Raw genomic sequence first — 23,196 nt, 5'->3', positions numbered from 1 at the left:
CTGCCTAAGGCCTTGGGAGCCCATTCCTTGCATCAGCGTGGCCTGGATATGAGACATGGAGTCAAAGATTATTTTGGAGCTTTAAGATTCAATGAGTGCCCTGCTGGGTTTTGGACTTGCATGGGGCCTTTAGCTCCTTTGTTTGGACCAGTTTCTCCCGCTTGGAATGGGAGCATTTACCCAATGCCTGTACCTCCATTGTATCTTGGAAGTAACTAACTTGTTTTTTATTTTACAGGCTCATAGGTGGAAGGAACTTGCCTTGTCTCAGATCAGACTTTGGAGTTGGACTTTTGAGTTAATGCTGGAATGAGTTAAGACTTTGGGGGACTGTTGGGAAGGCATGATTGTGTTTTGAAATGTGAGAAGGAAATGAAATTTGGAAGAGGCCAGGGTAGAATGATATGGTTTGGCTTTGTGTCTCCACCCAAATCTTATGTTGAATTATAATTCCCATTGTTGGGGGAGGGACCTGGTGGAAGGTGATTGGATCATGGGGGCAGATTTCCCCCTTGCTCTTAAGCTGTTCTCATGATACGGAGTGAGTTCTCACAAGATCTAGTCGTTTAAAAGTGTGTAGCATTTCCCCCTTCACTCTCTTGCTCTCTTACCATGTGAAGATGTGCTTGTTTCCCCTTCACCTTCTGCTGCGATTGTAAGTTTCTTGAGGCCTCTCAGCCATGCCTCCTATACAGACTGTGAAACTGTGAGTCAAACCTCTTTTCTTTATAATCTACCCAGTCTCAGGTAGTTATTTATAGCAATGTGAGAATGGACTAATATACTTGCCACCCTTTTTGCTGGGACCATGCCTCAGAGTTTACAAATCTGCTCCCCATGTACCATCTTCTGGAACCCTCAACACTGCTGTGAGACATTCCCACTTTGAGCTGATGAGATGGGGCTCAGAGAGGTAAGGGGCTTGCCTGAGGTCACCCAGCTGCTCTTTCCTTTCTCCTGAACAGTTACATCAGAAGCCAGTTGGTGACAGAAAAACTCGGTCTGCTCAACAAGGATCACACACAAGCCGGTGATACTTTATTATATAAGAGAGTTGTCAAAAGGACAGATTCATTCCTGTTTCAGAATCCCCACATTCCAACGATCTATCTGCTGACACAGTTAACATAAACTATTTGCTGATATTTACTGAGTGCTTGCAATATATCAGAGTCATTAAATAAGATGCAACTTCTACTGTGAAGACTGGAATCTTCATTAAGACACAGACTTAGAAAAGGCCCAGTTTCAAAGATTCTGACTTGCACAGACTGAGCACTCCCATTTCCAGAAGTTCGAATACCTCCTTTCTTATCTAAATGAGAGAAAAGGAAAAAAAAAAAAAAAGATTAAGATCAAGCAAAAATGGTCTTGGTGAATAAATTCAACCATCAGGACTCCCTGGTATTTACCCAGCTGTTATGGCCAGAATCAGAGAGGGCAAAAGTCCTAACATACATTTGATTCCGAGTTGAAATTTTAAAAATTATTATTATTATTTTGAGACAGAGTCCCATTCTGTTGCCCATGCTGGAGTGCAGTGGCGTGATCTTGGCTAACTGCTATCTCTGCCTCCCGGGTTCAAGTGATTCTCATGCTTCAGCCTTCTGAGTAGCTTGGATTAGAAGCATGTGCCACGATACCTAGCTAACTTTTGTATTTTTAGTAGAGACAGGGTTTTGCCATATTGGCCAGTCTGGTCTTGAGCTCGTGGCCTCAAGTGATCTGCCTGCCTTGGCCTCCCAAAGTGCTGGGATTACTGGTGTGAGTCCCTGCGCCTGGCCTATTATTATTATTGTTTTGTAGAGACAGGGTCTTGCTTTGTTGCCCAGGCTGGTCTCGAACTCCTGGCTTCAAGTAATCCTCCCACCTCAGCCTCCCAAAGGGCTAGGATTACAGGTGTGTGCCGCTATGCCTGGCAGAATTAAAATATTTATATAAATGAAAGAAAAGGTACTATATAAATGAAGGAAGAGGTACTATATAAAACATTAGGTTCATTAAAGTGCAGCCATTCAAAATAAAATGCTATATAAAGGTGTTTCAAGGACTCTACAGTGTGCTTTCTGTAAACAATATTATATACGATAGTTCAGTATAGGATTTTATTGCCTTAGGATAACTGCTAAGAATGACAGCAACAGAATAAAAATAACTATGGGTGAAAAGATGTTTTTGGATATTTGTCATTATTAGAATTAGAAACTTAGTAGATTAGTCAGATTTAATATTATAACTGAAATAATCAACTGTGGCCTCATGCCTGATATCAAAGTTGTTAAACCAGTTTTAAGAAACCAGTCAATTCAGGGGACAAAATGCACAACTGTGTGTGTGTGTGTGCGTGTGTGTGTGTGTGTGTAACTGAGCAAACTGTTTTTTAACCTGAACTGATGTCCGAAATAACTCACTGATGAATTATAATCAGGTTTGGTCAACTGGAGATATAGTTTTATGTGATAAATTAATTCATTCAGCACGTTTGGAAGAGTATTTCCAAGCCTCTTTGATAGTTACTGCCATGATTTGTTCTTGGTTGGTGACTGGTAACCATTTTTTTTTTTTTTCTAACAGCTACTGTGAAGCATCAGGCTAGATTGAAAACCTAGCCCCATGACAGCATGGTAGGTGGCAAGGTCAATTTTTCACATTATGATGATAATGGATTGCTTTTAAAAATATATAATGAGCTAATACTGTGCCCATAAAGGCATTCAGTCATTCAATTGTAATCCACTGAGACATCAAAAAATTTCCCCACCCCATGAAATCAAAATATCTTTCTAAATTAAGTAAGTGGGTTATTGGGGATGTGGAGATGCTGGCAAAGAGGCAAGTTTGTACCCCTGCTTCCCCAACCCGAGCCAAAAGTGCACATAGAAGAATGAAAGACAAAGACGAGTGTGTCTACAAAGAAAGGCACAGGAAAAGTGCAGGTCCTTCAGATCTTCTCGTTTCTCAAAATGGTCCCTAGTGAGGAGAGGCCATTGGTCATTTAAGGAGCAACAGAGCCGATTCCCATGAAACACATGGAAAGGATACAGTTATGTGTAAGGGGAGGAGGTGGCCTCTATAATTATAGTTAGCTCAGAGTTAGAAAAGATAGAAATCATTTCAAAATCTAAAATGTGCTGGCTCCTCATGTCAAATACTTTATTACTGTGTTTAAACTCAAGTTCAAATAGAGAAAAAATGATTAAAAGCAACTGCTGGTTACGTGGTACCTCGGGAATGTCCATCATTCTCCTCAACTTCTGATCTCTCCAGTTCCAGTCAAAAACCAGAAATTTTAAGGGGTTCAAATTAAAGCCACCTGAAAGAGACAGGGAGAGAGTTGCTGCAGTAAAGACCTCATGACATAAGCTTATTAAAATGATTTTTTATTCTCCGGGTTACTTTTTGTCCCATATGTTGTCCTCTCCCCCAGTAACTCATCTCTGCACATTAAGTGCTGCCCTTCCCTGATGGAAACAAACGCAGCACTCTGAGACGTGCTCTTCTTATCCACTCATCACTGCTTCTGAGGAAAGCAGACAAGCTGCTCTTGCTAAGCTCCTCAAATGCTCACATGCTGGCCAAGCCTCCATTTCATGAAGACCCAGAGGCTGTAGTCTCATTCCTGACAGGCATTTGCTAAGCTAAATCCTGCAGTTTTGGGTAGTTGCCTTTTAGAGGAGTTGAGTCCACGGAGTCTGCATGGCTCTGAGGAGGTGAGTGGGGAGAAAGATGAGGACAGGGCTGGGTGGTTCATTTTAGGCAGAAAAGGAAGTCGAGATGAATAGGCTGTATTCAGCTATCCTTTGACGAGGTTGGTAAATCACTTAATTACTCCATTCACTGTTTTCCTGTCTGTCTACAAGACAATTATGGACTGTGAGGGCTGAAGGGGACCTCAGGGATTGTCTGGTCCTCAGATGTCTCACAGTTGGGCATACAGTCAGTTCTTGCCTCTGCTCCAAGCTGTTCCACGTCTCTCGTGTTAACAGTACCTACAGCCTTCCTCTCCCGTGGCACTTCCCCTCAGCTTTTCCTCATGGTATTTAAATATTTTCCTCTTTGCCCCTAATACTTGTTCATGCTGTTTATAATTCAAATGCCTGTTATTAAAAACATTCTGCAAAATTAAAATAAAAATGGTGAACTGGAAAAGACAATGAGTTGATCATCAGTCTTCCCTTAATATAACTGCTGGCAGGAAAGCAATAGGTACAGCCTCTCTGGAATGAAACTGAGCATAATATAACAGCTTCAAAATGCTTTTATTTGATCTCGAATTCCTGACCTCAAGTGATCTGCCCATCTCAGCATCCCAAAGTGCCAGGATTATAGGCGTGAACCACGGTGCCTGGCCAAAATGCTTGTATTTGATAAAATAAATTTCCTTCTATGACCAATCCCAGTGAAGCATCAGAAACATAAACATAGCTACTTGCAAAAATGATCATTGCCATATTATTTATAATAGCAAAAATTTAGAAACAACCCAAAGTCTACCATAATAGAATTGCAAAAAAATAAATTTACAATAGAATATTGTAAATAGCGTTGCTATACAAATGAAAAATTAAACGTGCTTCATGACAAGGAAAGTAAGTCCTCATGAGATATAGCAAGTGAAAAAGGTAGGTTATAAAGTTATGAAATGCAGTATAATCAATCTCTGCTGTATAAAAATAAACATACAAATGTATAGAAAAAAGACTGAAAGGAAATATATTCATTATTAACAAGAGATTGCCTCTAAAGTGACTTGTTTTCTTCTCTGTACATTTTTGCATTTTCCAAAGGCTCCTACAGTCAGAAAATCCCTTTCATTACTAAATTAAAACAATACAATTGTCTGTAATTGTATACATACCAATGTCATGGGATATTGTTCAATGTCTGAAAACTCTCCTTATATATAAACATATAAACATCTTATTAAGTCATAAACAGCTACATATGTGCTACTGGTGTCACTCTGTTAGATTTCCCATTTTTAGGGTGCTGGGACTATTCTCTTTAAACACTTTGTATGTAGCCAAAGACCTGTGGTTAATGAATATTAAACCATTCATCCAATTAGAATCAGAAGTAAAAATTATTTTCATTAATATTGTAAAAATACATCGCCCTTTAAATGATTTTTCCACCTGAAATAAGCCTGCATATTGAGGTCTCACAACTCTGTAGAGATCTGATTTCAATAGTCTGGATAGCTTTGCTTTTTCTCTTCCTCTCTTTCTTTTAAATACAGAGAAGAGTAATCCTGTTGCATGGGGTGGGGGTTGGGGAAGTCTGGTGACACATAAAAAAATCTGGATGCCAGGAGGGACTGGTGGTAAATCTTTAGCTAAAAGCTGCTAGGGAGACAGGAACCAACCTGAGAGTCCATCCTTTGCTTCTCCTGATACCCAGTCAATCACTCCCAAATTTGTGTCTCTTAGAAGGCCTTGATTGCCTCTTAACTTTCAAATGCCGGGCCGGGCGCGGTGGCTCAAACCTGTAATCCCAGCACTTTGGGAGGCCGAGATGGGCGGATTACGAGGTCAGGAGATCAAGACCATGCTGGCTAACACGGTGAAACCCCGTCTCTACTAAAAAATACAAAAAATTAGCCGGGCGAAGTGGCGGGCGCCTGTGGTCCCAGCTACTCGGGAGGCTGAGGCGGGAGAATGGCGTGAACCCAGGAGGCGGAGCTTGCAGTGAGCTGAGATCCGGCCACTGCACTCCAGCCTGGGCGACAGAGAGAGACTCCGTCTCCAAAAAAAAAAAAAAACAAAAAACAAACAAACAAACAAACAAAAACCAAAAAACTTTCAAATGCCATAGGATGTCCACAAGACAAAAATCCAAACTCCTCGGCTTACTGTTCAAGGGCTTTCCTCAAATTTCTTTCCAATTGCATCAACTGCTACTATAGCCCACAAAGTCTCCAAGCAAGAAAGTTGGTCTCTTTAATAAATAGCTAATATTTGCTCAGTGTTTAGGGTGTGACAGTGCGCTGAGCTCTTTATTGGCATTTTGTTTTTATAACAAACCTTAAAGTAGCTACTATTACAATCCCGGTCATTCGTACAAAGAAACAGGCTGAGAAGGGTTAAGTAACTTGCCAAGGTCACAGAGCTGGTAAGTTGCTAGACCTAATATTTGAATCTGGAGGTCTGAGTCCATCACAGGGGCTCTTAACTGCAACACTGTTTTGCCTCCTCCTAATTCCTTGTGATATACCATGTGTATGTGCCTGCTTTCTGAGAATCTCACTGGGCTGTTCTCCCATTCATGGATGCTTCCCCTGACCCTCCCGGCCTATTTCAATCCTCTCCACACTTCAAAGATCAGTTAAAGACCCTGCTCTGCAGATTCAGGCCAGCATAACTATCTCTTTCTCATTTCAACTCCTGTACCACTTAGAAGTGCTCATTTGGCTCTTGGCATTTACTGCCTCATGCTATCGATCTCAGTCTATGTACATTTGGTTCTTCAGCTGGATCAGGAGCTCCCTGAGGAGAAAAGGCTGTAGAACCAGGAAAGCTGGGAGTGATAGACCTTGGGGAGGGCGACATAACCCTCTGAGCTTCAGTTCTCTCTCATAAGAAATAAAATGGCTGGCCTGTAAGGATGCTGTGAGTGCTAAATGAGATAACATATGTAAGGGTGTCAAGCATAGCACTGCGTACAAGTAGGAACTCAAAAGTGTTGTTTCCCTTCCTTGTCAGGGGCAGCCAAATTTGTTACTTGTTGGTATTTGTACAAAACTCTGCATATAGTGGGTTCAAGTAACCCTGGATGATTTTCATCTGGAGAGAAACAATAGTAGTTTTAGCTTTTGGTTGCTCCCTGGCAAATGACCATCTCTATAATGAGTTACTACACTGATGAGCACATTACTTTTAGGTATATAAAATAATGTGAGAATAGCTCCAGACAGTTATTTAAAAAAAACCTCTATTAGATAATACATAAGTAATTTGGAAATAAGTATTGAAAAGAAATCATTGAATCCGCCTGGTAGGTAGAAGAGGTAATAAGATAACTGGCAGGTTAGCAGGTTCTCAGGTTACTGGCTTTGAGAAAGTCGGCAAACTAGAAAAACCCACCAGTGGATATTGTCTAGAATACTTTTGTAAAGCACTCAAAGAGAAACACATTTGGGAAGAACAATTATGGAATGCCCGCATTACATTCACGGAAACTACGTTTTGTTTTAGTATGTTTTATATACCAGCCCTCAAAATGGGAGTCTCCCCGAGACTCTGTGGAGTGAGCGGGAATGCTCAACTCAAGCAGTGGCCGCGCACTGGTGGAATGAAGGCCATGTGACCCACTAACCTGCTTGTAGCAGCTGGAATTGGACTCTGTTTAGGTGGGCACATGTACTTCAGTTTGCCACAGCCCTTATCATTCCCTAATGTGCTATACTTGCTGGTTGGCTTCAGAGATTAAAGGCTGAGTTTCCACTTCCTGAATTAACACAGAGGTCTGGTTTCTGTATATCCTGAATTTAGTTTCTGAGACTCACATGTGGGTAAGGCAAACTCCCAGCGCTGGGCAAGAGTATCACTGCCCTCTTGTCATACCTTGTTTAACAAGTTCTTTAATTCTCCCTGGAGTTCCTACACCCAGGTGCACCACACGCTTCTCCAGCAACTTTACCTGCTCCTGGACCTGTTCCAAGAGGAAAGAGAAGAAAAGGAAGTCATTAAGAAAGTGCAATTTTACACCAATTTCTTAACTTTATCTCAAAGTTAAATCTTCAAGGAATCAAAGGGTCAAGCCTCAGGGACAGAGCATGGCAGAAGCAACTGCTGTAGGGGGGAGGTAGATATGTGGAGGCATAGAATTTAAAAAACTAGAAAAGTGGTTAAATGTTACATAAGGAAGGAACTCAATAAAATACTTGCTAAGGAGATTAGGAGAAGAGGTTGAAAGGAAAAAGCTGAGGTCTGGGAGAGGCCTTTAGGGATCACAGGCCCTTGCTTACCTTTATGTGCTTTGCAAATAATTTTATAACTTTGCTGTCTCCTCTGAATGCTGTCATCGACCTAATGAAAAGAAGTAGGTGAATGCTTAAGAAAACCAACTCATTCTAGGCCACGATGACTACTTAAGTATTATGTCCTGCTTTATTCAAAGGATGTGTGCATATGTGTGTATATATGCACATATGTACACACAAATTCTGAGATTTGCAGGTTAGCCAGTATTTGCAATGAGAGTGGGGTAGCCTTTTATTCAGGTACTTATCTGTGTTGGCTTCACACTGCCATACACAAGGTCAACCTTACTTAGGTTTCCTTGATTACTGAAACACATGATCTGCCTTTCACTTGTAATACAGAATTCCAGTATTTCAGGTCCCTGGCAGAAAATTCATCTTCCAACTGTGCAGTGCAGTTCTCATACAAAATTTGGTTGCAAGAGATATCTTAGAGCGGTGATGTCAGCCCATTCTCTGTGGAGCCAAGGGCATCTACAAAGGTCTGCCTGTGGTGGCCATGAGGGAAGCCGGGGGATGAGACGGAAAGGGGGAAGAAGGCGGGTTTCTATCCTTCTGTCAGAGCTGTCCTTTCTTATCTACTTTGTAGACTAAACTTCTCTATAAAATTTTATAGGTGGAAATGGAGCTTCAGCCAAAAGAAAGAAAAGAAGGAAGGAAAGAAGGGAAAGAGGAAGCAAAGAAGGAAGGAAAAAAAGTAAGAAGAAACCACTGACACAAAGGACTGGCAGAATTAAAGCTATGAGGGCGGGGGTTATTGTAAATGAGGTGATCTGGGAGGTGGGTGTGAGGACTGAGGGGCACTCAAGAGTGATGCCCCCCGTACAGGGGTCAACTAGTGCTCAGCTCTGCCAGTTATGAGGATGTGAGATTATGGGCCTAAGATCCTCTGATTTTTAGAGAAGCCAGAAATTTAGATTTTTATATGTGCAATCTGATTTTAAATATGGGCAAGTCATTCAAAAATTTTTTAGGTGCCAAATACTTGTGGGGTAAACTTAGCCTTTGAGTTGTCGCTTTACAGTCTCTGGCTTACACCAGTAGGACAGGCAGTCCACTTAGTTTCTAGGTAGTCAAGAAGCTAGATCTATCCACATCAATCCAGACCACCAGCTCTGAGGGTGGAGACGACGCTGGTGGCACCTGACATGCCTGCCTTTCTACCTCTACTGTGGCATCAGGTCCTCAGCTGGCACCAACAGCTGTTCTATAAACAGCCACATAACATTATCTGTCCAGGATTCTTGTTGTACAGATGACACTGAGAATGCTGCTATCACTATGTCACAGAGGGAAAAACTGTATTTCTCAGGGAACTTTTTTTTTTCTTCTTAAACCCACAGAATGCCATCAATCTGACAACTGATAGTATTTCCCAACAGATCCTGGCTGTTGGAAAGTGCAGGCCCCCAGTTGGGGCCACTGTTGCAACTGAACAGGGCTTTATGGACGTGAGTTTGAACACCATTTCTAGCTGGCTTCACCTAATTTTCTGTTCTTTACTTTTTCCTTGCTTCTATTTTCACAACCTGTTTTTCATTTGTTGAACGTATTTCTATATATCACCTATATTTGAGGATGACCTAACATGGGTTTACTAGTTTCCTTCACATATCGTTATTATATTTTGAGAAATATTGACCAGTAAAAACATATGAGTTTGCAAAATAGTGAATCATGCTCTACAAGTTCTGTTGCCTCAAGTTTTTACTTACACATAAGCTTTCTCCATGGCAAGGTTAACCAGGAAGACAATTTAAAGTAAGTCATGGCTCTCAGTAGAACAGATGTTCTCACAAAAGTTCGAATTCTTAAATGTTAGTCTTTATGAATAGGGCTTGTTGTGCCTACTCAGAAATCACCTTCTGCAAATCACCTAACCTTGAAATGGATCATAGTATTACTGGGGACACAAAAAAATATTGCAAATTGGTAAATGAAGTGTGACAACATAGTACTTTTATGTCCTCAGTAAGGACTTTATGTACAACAAAAGCTCAAATCAGTTTGATAGCTTTATTTTAAGAGTCCACCTCCAGGCCAAACTCTTTGCCCTTAGCATCTGAAGCTGAAATGAGGTAGTTTTTAAAGCACTGAAAAGTCAATGTGAATTCCCATGATTTTAGGACTGGTAATACAGCTGCCTGGAAGCAGCTGGAATCTTCAAGATCAATTATGTTTAGAGCAGAAAAAATGGAAAGAAACACAAGTCTTTCACTGGGAGATTATATGCTACAAGTTAATGTATGTGCACAATGTGATACAATTTAATGTGTGTCTCCACTTCAGTGGAGAAAGGAGGGTTTGAAGGACTATTAAAGTTTAACAATTACTTTTCTAAATTCGTGATTACATTAGTTCATTGAGAAAAAACAGATGTAAATAACTATTGAGTGTCTAGATTTGCACCTTAGTCTATTTGACCAAGTTCCTCTTCCCTCATGACTTGGATTTTCCTTTGTTTTGTCTCTTGTCAAAGCCTGGCCCAGAGCCAGGCTCTCAGAGAGAGCTGGTCCTAGCAAATCCCGTCTGACTCTCACGGCTCTTCTCTGAAAGCTGAATGTTACCACTGACCAGTGGAAACCTTTTTGTTTATTCTACAAAAACTACAGTAAATGAAAAGGTACGTGAAAGCACTTAGTAAAGCACTGACAAATTATCTTTAAAACATAATCTTTTTTTTTTTTTTTGAGAGGGAGGCTCGCTCTGTCGCCCAGGCTGGAGTGGTGCGATCTCAGTTCACTGCAAGCTCCGCCTCCTGGGTTCACGCCATTCTCCTGCCTCAGCCTCCCGAGTAGCTGGGACTACAGGCGCCTGCCACCGTGCCCAGCAATTTTTTTTTGTATTTTTAGTAGAGATGGGGTTTCACCGTGTTAGCCAGGATGGTCTCGATCTCCTGACCTCATGATCCGCCCGCCTTGGTCTCCCAAAGTGCTGGGATTACAGGCGTGAGCCACCGTGCCCGGCCTAAAACATAATCTTTACCTTTAAATTTTTGTTCCATTTGGAATTTATCTTGTTATAAGCAGTGAGATATGAATCCAACTTTGCTTTTCCAGATGGCTACTCAGTTGTTCAACACCGTTTATTAAACAATCCATCTTTCCCTACTGATTTCTGATTTGTCACCTTAGGCATGTGCTACATTTTCATATGCATTTGGGTCTGTTCCTGAACTTTCAGTTCTATTCCACTCGTCTGATCTGTCATGCATGTGCCAGTTCCATACTGTTAATTATTGAGACTTTAGAGAGTGTGTGTGTGTATATATATGTATATATAATTTGTAATCTCTAGTGATATAATCCTCTCATTAGTATTATTTTTCAGAATTTCTTTGCCTATTTTTAGTTGTATATTATCCCATAAGAATTCAGAACTCGTTTAACCAGTTAAAAAAAAAAAAACAACTCTATTGGAGTTTAACTAGGAATGTGTGAAATCTGTAGGCTATCCTAAGTAAAACAGACATGCTTACAATATTGAGTTTTCCTATTCAAGAATATGGTATACATTTTTGTTTGTTCAAGTTTTCTGCATCCCTTAGATGATACTGTCTGTACATAAGTTTTGATAAGTGTATTCCGTGGTATTCTATCTTTTCTTTTCTTTCTTTTCTTTTCTTTTTTTTTAAAATTTATAATGGAGATGGGGTCTTACTATGTTGCCCAGGCTGGTCTCAAACTCCAGGGCTCAAGGAGTCCTCCCATCTCAGCCTCCCAAAGTGACAGGATTATAGGCATGAGCTGCTGTGCCTGGCTTCTGTCTTTTCTTGTTACTATTTTAAGTCAGATATTTTCTTCTAACTGGTTGTTTGGGGTATGATCTCCTTGCTTTTACCCGTGCTCTCTATAATGTGTGCTCTCCACACAGCAGCCAAAGGGAACCTTTAAAATGATGATTCAGATCAAGTAACTCCTCAAAATCCTACAATGGCATCCTATCTTTGGGGTCTTTTGTGCTTACTCTCCCCTCTACCTGGAATGCTTTTCTTCCGATAGCTGCTGGGCTTTCTTCTTCACTTTGTTCAAGTCTCTGATCAAATTGTCATCTCCTTAGAGAAGCTTTCTGTGACCACCCTTTTAAAAGTAGTCCTGATCTACTTATATCCCTTTGCCATGCTTGATTTTTTCCTTACATATCAGTGTACCTGATGTTATGATGTATCTTCATTTGTTTATTATCTGTCTTCCCCACTGAAATATAAATTCCATGAGGGCAGGGACTCTGTTTTGTTTATTGCTACATCTCCAGCACATAGAACATAATAGTTTGGCATATATCAGTTATTCAGAAAACATTTATGATATGGAATAGGTGAACCTTCCAACCTAATGAGCTCCAGGGCTCGGATGGCTGAGCTGCAGACGATCAGCATCAGGACCGATTTCTTCTCACTGTGGTTTTTCCTAAGTTTTACCCACTTAGGACAGACTGGAAAAAAGACCACAAAACAATTATTTGAAAAATGGCAAAACAGGGCCCACCTCCCAAGTTGAGTATTTCTTCTTTGTTGAGTGTTTAAGCAAAATAAAATACAGTGAGCATGGTTCATTATAATTACAATTATAATTCAATTTTCTGGTTATTGTAAATATTAGATTAAAATGAAGTATCATTAATTTATAACACAAAACAAACATGCCAAGTCCCTAAATGTGACTAATTTTAAAATTAAGTAAAAAAATTTGGAATATTACATTTTTGATATTTTAATTTATGTTTGATACTTCACAATGTTGATTAAATAGGAAATGAATTCTGATTCAGTCATGTTAAATTTTAAAGGGAAATTCAACATAAGATATAAAATGGAACAAACACTTAAAAACAGCAAACATTTACTAAATACTGACATGGTGCTAAGCACTTTACATAGATTTTCTTTTTAGTTCTCATAATCTAGTGAGGTTGATTCTTTTATTACCTAGATTTACATTTTCTGAATTTGACGCTAAGAAAGGTTTATGAACTCAAGTTTAGTGTCATCAGAATTGCTTGTAGTTTGAAAGAAGAATGGAAACTCTCTATATCTAAACTGTTTCATTGCTGGCCATAAATAAATGACCAGTTGATATGAATAATTTAGTTATTGCTGGCTACATATAATACATATTGAAGGGCCAGACACAGTAGCTCACCCTGTAATCTCAGCACTTTGGGAGGCAGAGGGGGAAGGATCTCTTGAGCCCAGGAGTTTGAGACCATCCTGGGCAACATAGGAAGACTCTGTCTCTACCAAAAATAATCAAAAAAAAAAAAAAAAAAAAATTAGCTGCTTGTGGTGACATACAACTGTAGTCCCAGCTACTTGGGAGGCTGAGACAGGAGGATCGTCAGAACCCAGGAGGTTGAGGCTCCACTGAGCTATGACCAGACCACTGCACTCCAGCCTGGGAGATAGAGTGAGATCCTGTCCTTCTCCAGTCTCCCAAAAAATACATTTTGAAAAGAATTAGATTGGCTTCACTATAGCCATGGTCTGAGTTCTAAACATGCAAATAGAATTTCAGAATCTCACAGATGGAACACATATCACATAGTCCATCTTCCCTATTTTTCAGATAACAAATTAAGTCCAGGGGAGTACTCAGTGACTCATCTCAGGTCAAACAGCAAATTGGTGGGGGACCTGGGACTAGAACACCATTCCTTGGATTCCTGGAGCAACAATGGCCTAATGTGTTATAAAACAAAAACGAGACCAAAACCTAAATTTCCAAAGCCAGAGCAAAATAAGGATAAATTTAAATAGATTAAAATCAGAGTTTACTCACTTTCTTTTAGGTATGAGGAAAGACTGTGGGTCAAATCATTGGCCTTGAGGAAACAGGAGTCTAGAAATATGATAAACATGGTATACAGAGAATTTTGTAAATGCACACACACAATCAAAATAGATTATATGTGAGTTATGAGTGATGTATAAGGTTGTAAAATATTAGTGAATTGGGGCCCATTATATATCTTAAAGTGTTGCCTATATTTAAAATAACAGCAGCAGCAACAAGTAAACTTTTAACCTGTCACGGAGCTGCCCGTAATTTCTTAGAGCAGTGAAATAGGAGCTTCTTATATCACTCAGCAGATTAATGAAGCACCTTTATTTTCCAAATCCATAAAATGGGGACTACACAAATGCAAAATGAAGTGGCTAACAAATCTATGTAAAGATGTTCAAACTCACTAGTTATCAGAGAAGTGCATGTTAATATAATGAGATCACACTTTACACACTCACTAGAATGGCAACTATTAGCAAGATGTATAATACCAAGTGTTGTTGAGAATGCAAAGTGATGGAAACTCCTGTGAACTGTAAGTGGAAGTGTAAACTGGTATAGATATTCTGGAAAGTAATAATGCTAATATGTATATACCCTATAATTCTATCACTTCAACTCAAAGTAAATAATAGAAAGAAATTCTTGCGTGGTCTATTAAGGAACACACACAAGGATATGCATCTTGGCATTATTTGTGATACCAGGGTGCTTGAGGCAACCTAAGTGTCCATACCTGGGAAAATGGATGAGTATATGTGACAGATGGAAACGCTGGAATATTATGTTGCATTTAGAAGCAATGAACTAGACATGCATAAAACTACAGAGTCCTATCTGGAAAAAGTGTCAAATGAAGAAAGAAACAGAATGAAAGCATTAGCACAGAGCCATTTTAGATACACTTTAATATGTATATACATACACAGGATGACATATTTTATAAGAATATATATATATATATATATTTTAAAATGCCTATCATATGAAAATAGAGTTTGGATTAGGGAAGAATGGTAATAATGTCTCAAAATACAACACGACATAACAATACAATAAAAAACAATATAACACATTAAAATAAAACAGGGGCTGGACTGACCAAAATGAAATTTATGTTGTGACCCAGCACATATAACTCATTAAGTGAGTAATTCAAAGCTGTTTTCTCCTGTATTGTTGTGGAGCCTTTGGTGGTCTTTATAATGTCCCAAGTCTGGATATGATCAGACTCACCTGGAGAACTGAAGGTACAGATTCCTGGGATGGAGTCTCTTTTGCATAGTGAATTAGAATCTCTTGAGGATGGGCCTGGGGATCTGATGTTTAAGTTCCTGGGTGATTCAGTTGCAGCTAGCCTATAGGCATTTAGGAATCACTAATCTAAACCACACTGCAGCTCTCAGGAGACAGCAGAGAGGTTAATTAGCTCCGGGTGACTCCAGCCTTGAAATCCTAATTCAGTGCCCGTGTGTGTGACATTAACAATGTACAGTGCACAATATTAATTGAAAAGACATGTTCGTGCCCTACAGACACAAACAACCTCAAATCAAAACCAAGTTAGAAGCTCGACAAACTAAATAGGAACAATATGTTATTATTTATATCTACTTTATATGTGTATATATAAGGGTATTTATGTTCCTCCTTGAGCCTATTCTAAATAACCCACTGTATCTCCTTCCCCACATCTAGCTTAAATCTCCTCTCTGTTCTTGGTCTCATCAGTGTAGTGACCAGTGCCTGTTCTCCCAAACCTTCCTCTGATGTCTCAGTTTATTGTGTCTTAAATGGCCTAATTTTTTAAACTGAAAATAAAAACTTGTCCTTTTTGGTTATAACATTATTTCAAACATATTTTCTTTCCTCCCCAACCAACCCATAACCACACATTCTTGCCTAACTATATTACTGAACTCTAATAAAACAATAATATCAAACAAATTCACTATGGAACTCAAATGACTCCTTAAAAGTTTCTTCTGAGCTTTGCCTCCCTATAACTCTAGAGAGAAGCAAGGTTTATGATGTTCCATGAGGTTACAGAACAACAGTGGTCCCACTGCTCACAAATCCTTCGTAGTTGCTCTAACAAAGAACTAGAATGGAAAACTGACCATTGAGTCACAGTAAAAATCAAACTTCAGTTAAAGCTTCAAAAGTGGTTTTGTTAGAATAGTTCCTGTGATAGTGCAGTCAGGACACAGTTTTCACAGCAGAGGTAGTGGTGTGCTGAGAAGAGTGGATTCTAACTGCTGTTGGAACTGTCTGGGCTTAGTAAGTCTAAAAGTCCAGATCCTGCTCATGTGCAAATGCACTCCTTCAATTCCCTAAAGGGTAATCTCCTTGGAAAACAAACAGACAGGGCACTCATGTCTCCAGACCCAATGTGTGTTTTTAAAAAAGGATATCACAAAAGAATTATAAAAATTCAGGGAACAGATTGTTTTTCAGCTTCTCAAGCTTCTAGAAAGCATAAAATTGTAATGGAAAAAGGAAATCAAGCCACCCTCTACTTTTTCCAAAAGCAATATTAGCTATCCCTAGTAGTCTATAAATAGCTCATCTGAAGCAGTTGTACCCAAACTTTTTATGGTTTGATTTTATGACAACATCTATTTCTCCCATGCCTGCCTAAAAGAGTTAAAGGATGCATCATAATTTTGAAATTAATTAAAAGTAGTTGTTTACGCTGGGTGTGGTGGCACATGGCTATATTCCCAGCTACTCAGGAGGCTGAGGTGAGAGGATCCACTTAAGCCCAGGAGTTCGAGGCTGCAGTGAACTACGAGGGTGCCACTGCACTCCAACCTGGACGAGACAACAAGACACTGTCTCTAAAATAAATATATATTTTTTTAAAATTAGCTGTTTACATCTTGCAGTATCTTTTAGCTTAATTATAAATACACCAAGGCAGAGGATCTAAAGCTCTAGTAGGCTGAAGAATCCCTTAAGGCAAAGTGTCAGCCTTGCAAAACATGCAGAATTTTGTTCCTACCTTTTGATAGTTTGCTTGAAAGAGTCTGGCCTGCAACCCAAAATACTATTCTAAAAACCATGACTAGAAATCCATGATAAGAGCAACAACAAAACTAAATTACTTATTAAGGCTAAAGCTCTTGTCTATAAGAGTTGAGTAAATCAGTGTTTCACAACTATACTTTTAAATGTGTACTTTAACTTCTATCCTCATGACGAATTCCTACTCGTTGAATAGTCTGTTAAAAAAATGCACACCCAACAATTAGCCTTTTGAAAAAAAAAATACTATCACAAATCTTAGTATTAGATTTGAAAAAGACTGTTTAGCATCCAGTAAGGATATAATCTATCAGCTAAAACTATTTGATATAATCTATCAGTTAAAACTATTAGATTGAGGAAAGAAGTATTATGTTTCCTTTTTTTTTTTTTTTTTTTGAGATGGAGTCTCACTCTGTTCCCCAGGCTGGAGTGCAATGGTGCGATCTTGGCTCACTGTAACCTCGGCCTCCCGGGTTCAAGTGATTCTTCTGCGTCAGCCTCCCAAGTAGGTGGGATTACAGGTGTGTGCTACCACGCCCAGCTAATTTTTGTATTTTAAGTAGAGATGGGTTTCACTATGTTGGCCAGGCTGGTCTCGAACTCTTGACCTCAAGTGATCCACCCGCCTCAGCCTCCCAGAGTGCTCAGATTATAGGCGTGAGCCACTATGCCCAGCCTGAAAATATGTCTCTTTAAACAATTATTATTATTATTATTTTTAATAGTGATGACTTCTCACTATATTGCCCAGGCTGGTTTCAAACACCCAGGCTCAAGCGATCCTCTAGCCTCGGCCTCCCAAAGTGCCGGGATTACAGGCATGAGCCACCACACCCGCCGGAAAATATGTTAATTGACTGCCTGAGACACCTAACCATAATAGACAGTTATGTTTTGCTCCTTGTCATTAGGAAAATTGAAGCTTGGCTATACCTGGCAGGTTCAGTTCTTCTAATTCAATCACCGAGCGTCTGCTGCTATAATAGTCCTTCATCAGCTTCTGTAGGTCTTCAGGTAACCCTGGTTTTGGTTCTGATTTTGCAAGCACATCAGTAATTTTCTTCTAAGATACGAGAAGGAAGAAAAATGGGAGGACATACTTTAAAATGGCATTTGGTTGGAATAGGTTAATTCCTCTGGCATTTAAACTGCACATAGCTTTTGATGTTAGCCAAGTGTGAATGTGGGTGTTAATAAATACATTTGAGAAAATTCACTAAATACTTCTTGGATATAACTATTGCTTTGAAAAATGAAAACAATGATCTAGAAAGCTTCCTGCAACTCTTGGTCCATGACTTCCAGGAGAACTACGTTTTTGCAGGCGTCTCCATACTAGGGTATTATTTTCTGTTAAAAGTAAAGAAATCTCATTGCTATGGAAAGCTCTCTTTTAGCCCTAGATGATTTATATTCCTGTAGGATTAGAATTTTAAGAATTTCTTGCCTAACCTGCTTTGTGAGGTGCTGAGTCTTAGTTTGGATTTCTGGCATTAGTGTAAAACCTACAGTAGGAATCTGAGCATAGGAGCCTACTGAGGAGGGGACTTAACACCCGTGATTCTCAGGTCTTGGATAGCTGACAGTATTAAAGTGGCCCTATGGAAAGTAGAAAAAAATATTACAGGAAATACTTTCCAACATCGATTTTGATTTGGATTCATTTGTGTAGCATGTATTGAATGCCTGCAGTGTAGTAGAAACCCACAATTATTCATTTATTTCCATCATAAGCTTCCCTTCTCACTTTCTTCTAATGTTCCATCAAAGATCCAGAAGGAGTGTTCCCCACCCCTGATCCCAACTTTTTCCCCTCCTTCTACAATATCCTCGTTTCTATACACTTGTCAAGAATGGTCAAGGCTCTGTCAAAGGAATTAACTTTTAAAAATATGTCATCAGTGGGCACATTTTAGCGTGACCTCAGTCAAGGATAAACTATCTAGCTAGAGTTTTGACCTTGAGCCACCAAGAACTTAACACTCCTGAAGGCCATTAGTGTACAAATTATCAAAGAGAAGTTAAAGTCACTTCTTTAAGGACTTGCCAAACCTCAGCCAATTTGGCATCTCCCATCTTGCTATTTGACCATTTGTAAGAAAAGAAAACATATGCACACACACTCTTAGTTTTCTAAAAGCTTGCTGTTAAGTAATTGGTTTGAGTCCATCTTCTTTCCTCTAATCCCAATCGTATTTCCTCGGCTGACTTCAGGAGTAGACCCCTCTTGGCAGGGAGAGAATTACACCGCTGTTTTCACAACTGTGGGAGAAGGTCATAGCTAACCATACTTTCTCCAAGGCTGAGCCATAAAAAAGTTTGTATAGGAGAAAGTTTTTCCTATGTTCACTGGCAAATATCAAAATGCAAGAGGAGGGGAGCTTTTTTGACTTAATTTATGGTTCCAAATTAGTCAGAAGTGCCTCATACTACCTTCATCTGCTTATTATTTTCTTTTTAGTCATACTTTAAGGTATAAAGTCTTCAAATCTGGAATGAGTACAAAAAGGAGGTTGGTATATTTTTTTTCATGGACAGAGCCAGAAGGGCTGGGGGAGGATAGCTCTGGACTCCTTCTAGAATTAGAAACCTATGTCTGACATCTGACCACACTGAAAACATAGGGTGGGTAACAAAGATATTTGGCACTCCACAAGACCGAAATAGGAGTCAGAAGAATTTATTCTTAGCTCCAACAGAAACACTTATTAGTAGTGACCTTCGGAAAGTCACCAAACCTCAAGGAATCTTACAATGTCTGCATCTCTTAGGTGGGGATTACAATAGTTGCCTCATGGAAGTATGACATATAAAAATGTGATGGAAACCATGTGGAGCCATACAAATTTAAGAAATTATTAATATTACCTTTCTCCTCTTCCTGGTCTTGGTGGTATTCTCTTTTCTTTCCTTTGGTTGTATCAAAAAACATTCTTTAGGCTATTAAGAAATACAAATGAGAACATTTTAATCTTTTCATGATAAAGTGTCAATTAGTGGTATGAACCCCAAAGTACTTTCTGCCATGCATGTATTCTTCAGAGTATCTTGGTAATATTCTACAGAAAGAGAGATGCTGGAAGATCTACTGTAGGTTACTATGCAGCGGTTGGGGTGAGAGAATTTGAGAAAGTCAGAAAGTGCAGATGACTTAAGACTGGAAAATCTTTGAACAAAGATATATGTGTGAGTGAGTATATATGTGTGCTTGGTGTGGAAGTGCAGGGTATTGGAGATTGAAGACAGTGACTGAGCTTGTATAATACAGCAGAAATCGATGTGATTAAAATTAAGATGTGGTAAGACAGTCTTTGACTAGAGTGACTAGGGTTTTCCATGAACTAGCTGTGTGTGAGCCTACATTTCCAAGTCACTGGTTTATTGGTTTGTATTATTCATTCCTTTCCTCTTTTCAATAAGCATAGAAAATCCAAAGTGGGATATATTAACTTATGTTTTTATAAACCAGCTGCATCAAATGCCTTTACTATAATGACTACAAAATGAATGTCTTTGCTACTAGTCTGATAGCAGTCTCAGCACCACAGTATCTAGAGTAATCTGTTCTGCCTGTTGCCTTGACCCCTGAGTACCCGATACAGTTTAGTGCTATTTTTACCCTGAGGGTTTTTTTCTAATGTAGAAAAACAGGAAATTTGGACTAAGACCTTGATTTATAAAATAGAATGCCCCAGATTCCATATTTATTAATCATAAGCAGGAGTATAAAATGTTTCCTGTGCTGGACCTTTTATGCAACATTGTCAAACAAGTTGCCAAGTAAGATATAAAATGTAAGTGAAAACTTATTCTGAGTTTTCCTTGATTAACTTTCCATTCCAACCACAGAATATGCAGTTTAAACTGATAAGCTACTAACTGAAGCAATCCTGTCTCCACTGGCTCTGTTAAAATGATTACAGATGAATCTTTCTATGAAAGCTTGCAGACAGCCTGCAGATTGAGAATGTCTATGGCCTGAAGTCAGAGAGAAAGATATAATACTACATAATTTCTTCAAGACATGGGGCCAAAGACCAGCAGTTTCAAGATTCGCTTTTAGTTATTACAGAAATAGATTTAAAAAGTTCAGGATTAAAGTGACATGGGAAATCTTGAAATTTTAGTTTCCTTTCAGATAAAACAAAAAAAACCTGCAAAGAGCAATTGCATCATAGCTAAAGAAAAGAGAGATATGGCTTCTTTTATTTAGAAAGTTAAACTGTCTTGTGGATGTTGATACATGCCAATTTGATGCTGGTACATGCCAATTAGAAACTGTGCCAAGGCCACTAATATGTCACAGAAGCTGCCAGATGGCCATAAGAGTACAATTACAAACCAGGCCAGTGCTCAGCTCATGTTCCTAAGGCAAAGGCCGGGATATGATTAGCAGATCCCTTAAACTATACTGTATTATCTCCACCAGTATCAAGGTTTTTGGGAAGCGTATTTAGAAACCTGTTTCATCTTATTTAGCGTATGGAGGTGTTCTCGGGGAACCCAGTTTAGTGTACTGGTTGTATTTGTGCTAGGTTTACAAAGCCAATGAACTAAAACATGACATAAATCTAGAAATAAGCTCAATTTTAAGAATATGGACTCTTTAATTCTGGGAGAAAAAACAAAAATGTAATTCTGAATCATGCAAAGGAAAAAGAAACATGCTCGATGAACTGCTTTAGCCATGATATTGCTTCAGGTAAATGACAGGTTCAAATTCTTACATCATCCTAAAGGAAATGCAAAATAATCTTTGGTTTTGGAGACTAGTTACTTTAGCTGGCTGTGGTAGGGTGCCAGTGAAGAGGCCAATTTTATGGGGTCAATTTCCATAGAGGTAAGATGACTTTATGGAGAAATTCAAATCCACAGTATTGAAAATTCTTACATTTAGTTAACTGCCTTATGAATGCTGCTGTTTACCCTCAGGGAGGCTGGGTAGGAAGAATCCAGCCAAGCCACAAAGCATTTCTGGAAATCAATTCCAAAACTGTGTGACTTTGACAGTTGATAAGCAATGTCATTTCTTTATATGAAATGTAGCAATTTTAAATACATGGTCTGAAGAATCACACTCCCCTAAAAAAAATGTGGCTTTTAAGGGAAGCAACTAGAGCATATTTTCAATTCCTTAAAGTATCAAAAATTACTTTAAGAATGATTCTCCTGGTTAAACATGGCAAATGAACCTCAAAATGCCAGTAAACTGAAAATACAGGGCATTGAAAAGGACCTGTTGAGCAGGATGTATATAAAACCCAAGAAACCAGGAGAAAGAACAGTAATGGAGAGATTTCAACAACTTTTTGGAAAATGGAAAGTGGCTGGAGCTGGAGAAAAGTGACTTGGCACAGAGGGAAAGCTAGCATCTGGGGTTCAGAAGGGGTAGAAGCTAACAATAAGTGAGTCTTTGACTCGCTGAACTCTGAGAAGGTCCAGTATTTGGAGGCACAAAGTACTACAGAGAGTGAAGGGTTAAAAAGAAAGAGATTGGCTGAAAGTTTATATTTAGAATGATTAGCTACCCCCATCCCCTACTAGGTGGTATCTCCTACCCTGGTAGCCAAGCAACTATCCTATTACTGCTTCCTTTCACCTTGCCTGTCCTGCCAGCCAACTGGAGATCTATTCTCTTAAGAGATCAACAGGATCAAGGCTGGGCCAGGGGAGAAAGGGCAGAGGCAGAGGCTTGTCTCCATTTCCTGCCCCTATTCCATGCTTATATATTGCAGGCAGGAGACTACTGAATGCCTCTTCGGAAAAATGTAATGGCCTAAAAGAAATACCATCAGAGAGTGACATTTGGGAGTTCCATAGTAAAAAATCCATCTTGTTATCCTGTCACCCTACCATGAATACACTAATCGACAAACCCCACTCATCAATGTTTCAGTGTCTCTCTCTTCAGTAAGAATGGATAGCTAAGATTCATCAGTCATCTAAGGAAAGTCTCCAACACAAGAGCAAATAAATAACAAAAAGAAAAATGAACCTAGAGAAAAGTGGGATGGTACCTCAAAATAATGATAATTAATATCCTCAGAGAGATAAGGGAAGATTTTGCAACTATGAAACAAGAACAAGATGCTGTAAAAATGGGAAAGACAGTTAAGCATTAAAACAAATAAGAAAGGTGGGATAAAAATATACGAGGAGCCGGGTGCGGTGGCTCAAGCCTGTAATCCCAGCACTTTGGGAGGCCGAGACGGGTGGATGACGAGGTCAGGAGATCGAGACCATCCTGGCTAACACGGTGAAACCCCGTCTCTACTAAAAAATACAAAAAAAAAACCAGCCGGGCGAGGTGGCGGGCCCCTGTAGTTCCAGCTACTCGGGAGGCTGAGGCAGGAGAATGGCGTGAACCCGGGAGGCGGAGCTTGCAGTGAGCTGAGATCCGGC

The 23,196-nt window shown here is 39.4% G+C and overlaps 1 protein-coding gene across 3 annotated transcripts in view; it reads right to left on the bottom strand.

Moving 5' to 3' along the window:
* Positions 1-1,016: 1,016 nt before the first annotated feature.
* Positions 1,017-23,196, bottom strand: part of CMSS1 (cms1 ribosomal small subunit homolog (yeast)) — a 373,543-nt gene continuing 351,363 nt past the window's right edge. For all 3 annotated transcript variants that reach the window (XM_025374769.1, XM_025374770.1, XM_025374771.1), the window contains 8 exons: positions 19,663-19,734; positions 17,728-17,857; positions 13,759-13,818; positions 12,313-12,415; positions 7,967-8,027; positions 7,563-7,650; positions 3,225-3,313; positions 1,017-1,315 (listed from right to left, as the gene is read on the bottom strand). In XM_025374769.1, the coding sequence (XP_025230554.1) occupies positions 1,232-1,315; positions 3,225-3,313; positions 7,563-7,650; positions 7,967-8,027; positions 12,313-12,415; positions 13,759-13,818; positions 17,728-17,857; positions 19,663-19,734 (687 nt within the window). In that variant the 3' untranslated portion in view covers positions 1,017-1,231. The remainder of the gene's footprint in view (positions 1,316-3,224; positions 3,314-7,562; positions 7,651-7,966; positions 8,028-12,312; positions 12,416-13,758; positions 13,819-17,727; positions 17,858-19,662; positions 19,735-23,196) is intronic.

The sequence above is a fragment of the Theropithecus gelada genome, chromosome 2, assembly GCF_003255815.1.
Source record: "Theropithecus gelada isolate Dixy chromosome 2, Tgel_1.0, whole genome shotgun sequence".
Classification (NCBI taxonomy): domain Eukaryota; kingdom Metazoa; phylum Chordata; class Mammalia; order Primates; family Cercopithecidae; genus Theropithecus; species Theropithecus gelada.
This window is presented reverse-complemented; position numbering and strand designations above follow the sequence as displayed.